Genomic DNA, 10000 nt, shown 5'->3' with positions numbered 1-10000 from the left:
AATTATTTGATCAAATCTGATTTTTTTGTCTGCTCGTTCACACTACAAATAAAATGCGACAGCAAACGCGCTCCAGTGTGAACGCTCAAAGCGGCCGCATGCGCAAAAGAAGACGTCACACACAACGTGCTCTGTTTACACCCAGAGCAACAGTATGTTTGACTGATGGCCTTAATATAAAGACTTCGGACTTTACGTTAAGTTATAAAGTTATTGCGTTACCTACAGTTGGCCTAATAATGATCCTTACTGCTGTTTTAGAGGAGCGCTGCTTCTAGCTGCAGATTTCTGTCAGATTCTGCAGATTATACAGTACAAAGAAAATGTTCACGTTTCTCCAACGTTGTCTTCCCAACAGTTTCACTGGATGGACAGGAAGCGTTCACGATGTCTTCTCGGGCGCTGATAATCGGCGTCTGTCTTGTGTCAGTGACGTAAAAGACGGATTTAATGCGTCGTGACCATCAAACAGCAGTCACTTTCTGAAACATCGGATTTGTATCGGATTCAGGACCACATACGAAAGTGACCCAGGTCGGATTTAAAAATATCGGATTTGTGCCATTCACGCTGTCATGTGGGTCGCAGAGGGTCAAAAAGGCCGGATTTGATGCGCTTTCGCCTGCAGAGTGAACGTTGCCATAGAGACAACTGATCACACATCATCTGTGAGCTTCTCTCTTACAGCCACCTCAGCTCACACACACTCATTTATTTATCAGTCATCAATATTTCAGCTCATTCATTCTGTAACACTGCTTTCATTTATTCATGCTAACGCTACTTTAGCTTCCTGCTGTGTCCACGTGTTCAGCCCGTTAGGCCCCACCTCCTCCTGATGAGTTTCCTCTCACAGAAATCAGCAACAGACAAAGTAAAAAGTGCTTCTTTTAAACACTTCTGTGTTCTGGCAGCCGCGCAGCTCTGCACCGACCTCGGGTCACTTCAGTAACGCGACTGCGCTGCCAACAAGTGGAGTTAAGCCTCGTGTGAAGCTGCAGGCTGCATACAGAACAGCCTCCTGCAGATCTTTGGACTCTGAGGCTTTTGCTGTCTCGATGTTCTCTAAATCTTTTGTCCAGCAAGTCTTTACTTACACTGCTGGCTATGTGGTAAAAAAAACATGTGACACAAACTGAAAATGGAGAAGATGTACCTTCAAAGTAAAAAGTCTCAAAAGATGTGACTTTTACTTTGAAGTGAAATGTTCTCTGTTTGTGGAGAGCAGCTGCACAGACTCAACCACTTCCATTCATTTAACTGAAACTAAAATATACGTTTTTATCTCAGTCTAGCTCCATTCACTTCTGTTCAGTGGACTAAAAGCGCCCCCTGCTGTGCTCTCGGGTGAACTGCAACTACTTTCGATACCACGGTTTAACAGGAAGTGGAACAGCCCCCCGTGACTGGTTATCAAGAGCAGATTATTTTACAGCAGCACAGGAGAACCCGCCAACGCTATCAATGCACCGAGTAGTGACGCGAGGCTCGTGTTCCTGATGGTGAGACAGGACGCAAACATGAATGACCCCGCCCCCTGCACACCTGTGTTTGCCTGGTGCAAGTATACAGCAGAGAGAAAATGTCTCACAGCAAAGTTTATGGAGCTTTTTTGACTAACTTCATGATGATGAGAGCTAAATGATGGTCGTGCTTGTTCTCCCCGTGAGCCAGAAGCACGCGAACAAAGATTAAACCACTGAAATAAATGATTGTACTTACCGTGAATGTATTACTGGGGCACATATTGGTAATTCCAGTTACGTCTGTGAACTGTGTAAAGAGGTTAGTGCCTGTGCCTTTACCGCAGCAGCTCAGCTGAAACACAAAGACAACACAGTAAAGACCTGGAAACCTCCGACAAACAAGCACCACAACTGCAGTTCCTCTAATGTCCAGCAGAGGCAGCAATGAGTCCGTCCCCATAAGCCCCTTTTCCATTTGACCTACTCGGGTCGACTGGTTTTCCATTATAACCCAGTAGTACCTTGTTTGCACGCCTTTCGTCATAGCAAAGCGTCGGCGCATCTGAACGTTCCAACAAAGGTGGACATCGAAGCTAATATTTACCTGCTGCTCGGGCTGTAGGTGTTCGTCACACTCGGGGGATCACGGCGCTGTTTTGCAGCAGAGTTTCAAAAATGGCAGTTTTGATTTTTGTGAACGAGACGCTCTCGTGACTCGTCGAGTGACGCTACTGACCAGCCAATCTGTTGCGTGCGGTCTGACGACATCACATTTTAGTACCTGTCTGGATCACTTAGAACCCCAGCAGGTACTAAAAGAATACCTGGTTTTTAGTTTTTAGTACCAGGTACTACGACCTAACAGAAAACCCTGGAAAATGTGGCAAACTGTGCCAAGTCAGTCCGAGTAGGTACTCTAGGAAAAGGGGCCGCAGACTCCCGTGTTACAACTTTACAGCAGAAACAAACATGTTTACAACCTGTTACACAAACCGTTTGGTCTCTGTGGATCGTTTCCTGTACAGGGGAGGATGTTTCTATAACTCACCTGTTTAAATCCTATTAAGGTTTAAAGTTTGCATTATTAGGGGCGTGGCCTCTTTGACGGACAGGTGGATGTAGCCGCTAGGTGTAGCTGCTAGCTGCACCTCAGCTAACTGCACCGTGTTTGTGCTGTTGGAGCAATTTTGGAGCATTTTTAATGACATCATGTGACCAAAAACACGACTCCTGTGAGGTCAGTGTACTAACAGGCCGTCACAGAGGGCGGAGCTCCGGTTTGCTGAGTGAAGTTTGAAGATTCGGACTTAATGTTTGTGATTAGCAGGTTTCTGTCTTAGTGAGGGTCTCGTGTTAGCATTAGCTAGCATTAGCCGATAACTCAGGGCTCCACCCTCTTGTGAAAACGCGGTGACAGACGAGACGCTCCAACAGAGGGCGTGGTGCAACCCGACGTCTACCTGCATCTCTCTGATTTGGAGTTTAGTTTCTGCTAATTCCAAAGTCAGCTCACCTGGTATTCCCAACTTTTATTCCCAAATTCAACATGTCCAAGTTGTACGTGACCTTCAAAGCATGTGTGTGATTATCACAGCTCTGCCGCTTTTCATGCACCGTGTTCTCAGTGTTTGCTGTACTTTAAGGTGACGAGGTTCAGGACACCTCAGAAAAACCTTTACTTTATAAGAAAATATTCACATGATCATTTTGTTACATATCTGCGTTGTACCGTCTCATGGAAGGCCTTCAGGACAAGGGCGGCGGCATTGTTCTTTTCCTGCATATTGCTGTTAGTTGCGCTGTTGTAGGCCTTGTCGTAGAAGATTTTCATCTCCTTTGTAACCTGCAAAAGTTTAAATAAAGTTATTAGTTGTTGCCTGGTGACAGAAGCACACTAATGACTAATAACTCACACAAGGTAAAGAATATCGAGATATGAATTTTGGGTCATATCCTCAGTACAGTCTGTGGTTGCTGATTATATGAAGCATGTTTAATCCCAGGTGTCAACCAGGACCAAACGCTTCCCGATCAGAGAGCGGCATGCCCGATTTAACCTGCAGTGTCAGCGTGCACACTCACCGTGTCCCTGTTCATGTAGCCCCAGATTCCAGCTGCAACCTCACAGACGAACAGGATGACGAGGCAGGCGAAGAACTGCAGGACGGGCCAGAAACACAGCAGGTGAGCGCGAGCATCCTTCTACCTGAGCTCCGACTCAGAGAACACGTGCAGGTAACCGTGCAGCTGCTGCGTTTATTATAACTTTTTAAACTCAATTTTATTATAATTTACAACCTTGCAACTTACACTTGTCAATGTTCACAAGTTGAACAGACGCAGGCAACGTAGAAGCAGAAACTTCAGATAATATTAAATAAGACGATCTTAGTAGCAGTAAAAAGTGACACTTTAGTGCTGCTGTGAGCAAGATTCTTACGAGACTTTGTTTTGCTGTTGGTAAGACTCACTAACTGTTGGTCCTTTGTTAATGGTTGTTGGGAAACTGTAGTGAGCTTTATTCCAAACTGAGCTAATGTTTGGACACGGCCAGGATATGTGTGAGTGGGTTCCTAAGTGAGTTCCACAATTTCACCAATGAGTGTCGGGAGTTGGTTCATTTTAGCAATGATGTCTGGGGGTCTAAAATATCTCATGACCACCTTTCATTTAAATTCTCTCCACAGCCCAGATTTAGTCACCAGATGGGAAGAGGTCTCCTCTGAGACTTGGGCCTCACCGAACACCTCTGCCCAGGTGTGCTCTGAGACTTGAGTGCCAGTCTCCGCTTCCCACCTTGCCTTAATATCCAAAGTTGCACTTGTATTGAAACTCATAAATGCGTTATAGAAATGACTGATCAGTTTTGGGGAGGAATTACTTTGAAATATTTTAGAGATATTTCCTCGACGGCTGAGGGCTCCAAACTTGCCTCCAGTCTTTATGTTTTGTCAAAAAATCTAAAACAGTCCGAAGAAGGAAGCTGAAGCCGACGTCTGAGCTGTTCAAATGAGCTCAGGTCCTCACAACATGACGAAGTTTATGACGCCTGTTATTTGACCTGCTCTGAAGTCTTCCACAGTAGGAGAAAAACCCTGCAGGGAGGAGAGGCTTGATAACATTGAAATTTCTTTTGGAAGACCAAACGTTTGTTTGATTCTGCGCCAAATCTTTAGTGTGAGCCTCGTCCGTTCCCCCGTACGCACAAGTTAGAAAAAAGCAGGGAGTCCAGTGATCTTTCACATGTTGTCTTCTCAGTGTTTAGCCACTGAGTTTCAGACCGATCCCGTATCCGTACAGTCTGGAGTCTCGTAGAACAGCCGACCCCCCCCTGCAGTTTGACAGTTTTAATGTTTGAAACTTGATCCTTGGACATTTGCCTCGCCGTATCAATTTGGAAAAAAGTTTATCTAAATTATCAAATGTACAGTTGGGAATGTTTACAGGCAGCATCTGAAAAAGGTATAAAAGTCTCGGTAACACATTCGTTCTATACTCTCGATGCGACGCAGGAGAGACGGAGGCAGGACTGTGCATCGCTCTAAATCTGTTTTTATTACTTTAAACAAGTCTGAGAATAAGGGGGGGATTGAATTCCTAAATGCTTGATACCTTCATCAGGACGTAGCGTTTTTTCTCTGCAAATGTCCAGATTCAACTTTTTGGGATTTCCTTACCTGGATGCTTGAGCATGTGTCCTGATATCTTACAGTTTATTTCGTGCTGTGTGGGCCTGCAGATGGAAATGAGTCGGGAGCTAAACCTGGTGCGAGGCATCTTTTCACATCGTTATTCGTGCACCGTCTCACACAAAGAAATATTAAAACTATTAGCAGGTGTGAAAGTCCAAGCTTCAGCGTGACTCACAGTTCCCAGCAGGCACTGCGACTCCTGGATGGCGCCGTAACAGCCGAGGAAGCCGACCACCATCATCACCGCGCCGACCGCGATCAGAATGTGGACACCTAGACAGAAGCACAGACGGATGGTCGTTACGAGAGGGGTGGAAGTCATCCTGGACCACAGACTCACAACATCCCATTTTATAACACGTGTAGTGACGCGTGGCGGACAGCAGATGGCGCACTTTTGTTTTCATGCCAGGGTGGTGAGTCATGTTCCTGTTATGTTCACACTTTTCTCGGTTTCTAACACAAAGCTGCAGCTCTGTAATGTCACACAGATCCATCGTCGGGCACCAAACAGACTTTTCCTAAAGCTTCCACAGAATTGCTGGTAAAGACGGACGATGGGAACAAAAGCGTGAACGAGCTCCAGTCTGTGAGCGTGTCTGTTATCAGTGAAGTTTTTACAGCATCAGAGAAAGTCTGCATGTTAGAATCAACATGTTAAAGCTCGTACTAAAGAACAGCATGATCCCAGTTCACAGGAGCAATTTCACTGGAAAAATCTGGAGACGCACAAATCCGCCACCATCACTAATTTCCTGCAGATTCTCACTTTCACGCTTTAAGGCCAACAAATACATTTGACACCATTCAGCTCAGAATAAACACAAAGAAGAAGAAGAGACGACAGACCCTCGGAGCAGCTTCGGACACAAACAGGAAGTCGAACCCAAACAGATTCCAAATTGTCGTCTCGGCAAATGTAATCAAACACTGAGCGAGACCGCCGCAGCGGGGACGGCGGTGTCGCCATCACGGGCGACAGCAAGAAAGAAAGGCCGATAAATCAGTGACAGCAAAGTTCAAGATGACGGCCGCGGCAACAGCTTGCCTTTATAAACACGCACAATGCTGCTTTTCACAATAAAAGCCTAAAGAACTACATTAATGTTTATCCTCAACAGCTGTGGAACCCACAGACTGTACGTAGATGATGGAGCGCCACATTTAGACCCACCTTACACTTAATGGCATCAACGATAAATAATAAAAAACAAAACTCTGAACTAAAATGTAAAAAAAGAGAAAATTTCTGAATAATTATCTGAGCTCAAAATTTCCTTTGAATTTAGTTTCAGTCGTCTCCTTCTTTATTAAAATAACACGCACGCTCAGCTCGGATGCTTTTATTTGGGAGGTTCACCCAGGCCTCCTTCCTGCTTGTCAGCTCACACATTATTGAATTATTGGACCACTAACTGCTGCTCTACCCCCCCTCTTTTCTTTCACTGCGTTTTCTTTCAACCCTCCCTCTATCTCTCTTCCCATCCCCACCCCCTCTCCACCCCCCCCCCTCCCCTCTTTCTTTTTTTAAGCTCGGAGCCACAAAACTGCGGGTAATTTATAAATCGATATCTTGGCAAGTGCTCCCTCCATCTCTTCCATTACGGCTCTCCGGTGTCAAACTCCTGGCGGTTTGCGGCTCTTCATCCCTCGCTCTCCTGGCGCTCGGCCATCAGTCCGTCCTCTCTGCGTAATGCTCTCAACCATGCATTTACTTAAATGTCTCTTCCTGTCTCTCCTTATTTAATCCTCTTATGGCTTTGCTTCCATTACAGCCTCTCTGCTCCATCCTTCAGCTGCTCCGTAGGAAGAGGAGCTGATGGAATGTGAGATCCTCGGCTTTGTGCCGAGATCTTCTCAGATGTTACAGACAAACGTCCGCAGGAAGAATCCGTGGTTTCTCGTTTTTATTTGTCTGGAGAAAACATATAAAACTGCATCTGTACAGGCCCCTCGCTCCCAGCTCCACTCCTTCCTCGCCAATGAGATCGCCGCTATCCTCGGCATCATTCGGCCATCTTGGACAGACTCCACCACCTCTGCGAGCTGCAGCAAGTGGAGAGGTGGTTGTTGAGCCACTATGCCGAGCAGAACCAGAACCTGGACCAACAGAAGGACGTGGAGCCCGCCAAAGAGGGACCGCTGTCTCTAATCCCACGGGAATGACTCACGGCTGGTCAGAGTGTGAAAGCCAAACCCGACACTAGGGCTGTGCGATATGACCAAACGCTCATATCTCGACAGACATTTCTCATCCCGATAACGATATAAATCCCACAATAATGCATTTTCTGTAAATTCTGTGAATCTCGGGCAGCTCGACTGGCGTGAAGTGTTTCCAGCTGCGCGTCGTGTAGCTGGAGTCGAGTGTTTTGACCGATGCAAACGGCCGCCGTTCTCTTTGTGAGTGTTTATTACACGGCGTGCTGCGGGGAAACGCCTGTTCTAACGTTTGAGTCTGAGGTTTATTTTGAGCACCCGACGGCTCTTTTTGCTTCTCATCCATAAACTCTCTGCATACTCTGTCATGTGATTCTTGCGCAGGTGGTTGAAGAGGTTTGCAGTGTTTGAGTCTGTGGTGGGGGCCGGTTTCCTGCATAATTTGCATAGTATCAGTTTTCTGGTCCGTGTTTCATAACCAAACCACGTCCAGTATAGGGCTGCCACGGTTACGTCGTCGACGCCTAATTTAATAGTCGAGGCGTCGCTTGAAGCTTTGTAAGATCCTGAAAGACGCAGGAATAAGCAGGATTTAAGAGTGTAATAACGGACTGAAACAGAAGATGGCAGCACTGCATCTACGAGGATGCCAGCTGCCGTTAAACCCCGAAGAAGAAGCAGAAGAAGAAGAAGCAACCTTCAGCATCGTAGCTGTGTCCAAATTCAGGAGCCGCATCCTTCGGAGGCCGCATTTGTAGGCTGATTACATCACAGCGACACGACGAAGACTGTCCAAATTCAAAGACTCCTCCCAATCCTTTCCCCCAGATTTGAAGGATGGGTCTGGTGTAAAACCTTCGTGACCCTTTCCATATCCCAGGATTCATAGCGCGGCCCAGCCAATTCCCGTTTCCAACAATGGCAGCAGCTAGTTAGTTTTAAAATTACTCTTATTAATCTTTCTGGGTCACAAAATAAGCTTTTAACATATTTTCAGGTGAGAAAGTAGCTGTGTAAACCTCAAATATCTGCTCGGTTTATCAAGACACCGCATATTTGCAAAAGTGCTTCGACGTTTTCGGAGACGTCTGCTACCCACCAGCTCGACAGCTGACCGGGAGCTCGAGGGTCACTGAAGCCGCCGAGAACCGCAAACTCCCAGCAAATCGTTTTCAGATCACCGCCGTCTTTCGCTACTCAGGTTAAGCGTGATATATAAGTCACTTAGACAACCTAAAATTGTTGTTGTTTGGGCTTTTTTTAGGGTTTTATTTGTTCGTGAGTAAATCGGTTTGGCTGAGATTAAAGTTATTAGATTAAATAAAACTTTATTAATCCCCCGGGTGGTTTTCACACAGCTGAATAAACGTCAAACAGAAAAGTGTGAGACGGTCGAGAGTTTACGCCAGTGTCCTGTTATATTTTAGACAGCAAGGAGCAGACGGCCGTTATTAAACTCCACCGAGACAAGCTGGAAATTTAATTAAAAGTTTGATAAACTATCATCTGCTCTTTATTTTTAGTTAGCATACACTGAAACACTTCAAGCTGTAAGCTACTGATAGCAGATGCATGCTGGTTGTAATAAGCCGTTTCATGTCTAATGGATGCATCATCTGATTAGTCGACGAATTGCAAAAACAATCTGTGGCAGCCCTGGTCCAGAACCAGAACAGCCTGTGGACGCTGTCTCAGGGTGTTGGCCTTTTGGAGCTTCAGGACTTTGGCTCCTTTACATTTGTTTCGTTCCTTCATCCAGTTAAAAATGTAACCGTGGTTCCACTTTCAGACTGATGGGTTCCTCTCCTAGTCTGAATTCCCCCCACAGACTTCTCCTGGAAACCTTTACTTCGTCTGCTCCAACAACTTTGATTCAACAGTCCAGAAAACCGACGGTACCTTTGTGAGTCCACAGACGTCACCCTTACAGTCACTGTCTGTCAGTAGAGCCTGTAAGCTCTGCTCTTTGCCTCTGCCTCAGTCTGATTACAGCGGCACAACCGGCTTCTCCCCTGTGAGCAGGACTTGGTGGTGGTGGGTGGAGATCTGCCTCCACCCGGCTCTCTGTGGGTTAGCCTTAGATTTATTATCATTTGTCTTTTCTGATGAGCACAGAGTCGCTGCTTCCGCCGTCGTCCGTTTGTTTCTTCGCTCGCTGCTGAAAATAACCTCGGAATTTCCCTCTGACGATCAAGCCTTTATAACCCAACCTCCAAATATTTTACCCATGCGTGAAGTCATCTGGGGATTGTTCATCGTACGGTGGAAACCTTCCCTTCTGCTGCTTCCTGTTACTTTTTTCTTTTATTACAGCTATTGTTAATACAGCGGTCCAGCCTCGGGAGGAAACCCTGAATCCACAATGGAACAAGCGATAAAGACCTTTAAGGTGGAACTGCAAGGTTGATGCTAGAAACGCAGACATGGCGGTGCCCACGCTTCCTGCCTGAACCCTTTCCCCCATAAAGACGACCTCAATGACAAATTGTGAAACCTCAGCATGCATCAATAAAGTCGTGCTTTGGCGACCATTAGAGCAGTTTGTGCGTTTTTCTCGGGGTATCTGCAGAGAGCACCCTCGCTCGCTCCTGAAGCACAGCCAGTCGTTCTGGTCTGTAAGCAGCCTCAGGAGCGCGTCAAGGGTTACTGAAGCCAGTCTTCAAGAGTCTATGACAGTCGACG

At 46.2% G+C, this 10000-nt stretch overlaps 1 protein-coding gene across 1 annotated transcript in view; it reads right to left on the bottom strand.

The window, feature by feature from the left end:
- LOC102313642 (CD81 antigen) overlaps window positions 1-10000 on the bottom strand; it is a 30185-nt gene that overhangs the window by 1649 nt on the left and 18536 nt on the right. The window contains exons 3-6 of the mRNA XM_005924010.3: window positions 5334-5431; window positions 3549-3623; window positions 3196-3309; window positions 1723-1818 (exon numbers count right to left, since the gene is read on the bottom strand). Of these exons, the coding sequence (XP_005924072.1) occupies window positions 1723-1818; window positions 3196-3309; window positions 3549-3623; window positions 5334-5431 (383 nt within the window). The remainder of the gene's footprint in view (window positions 1-1722; window positions 1819-3195; window positions 3310-3548; window positions 3624-5333; window positions 5432-10000) is intronic.

This window comes from Haplochromis burtoni, unplaced genomic scaffold (genome assembly GCF_018398535.1).
Source record: "Haplochromis burtoni strain Fernald_Lab_line unplaced genomic scaffold, NCSU_Asbu1 Contig_69, whole genome shotgun sequence".
Classification (NCBI taxonomy): domain Eukaryota; kingdom Metazoa; phylum Chordata; class Actinopteri; order Cichliformes; family Cichlidae; genus Haplochromis; species Haplochromis burtoni.
Note: the sequence above shows the minus strand (reverse complement) of the source record. Positions and strands in the feature narration are given on the sequence as shown.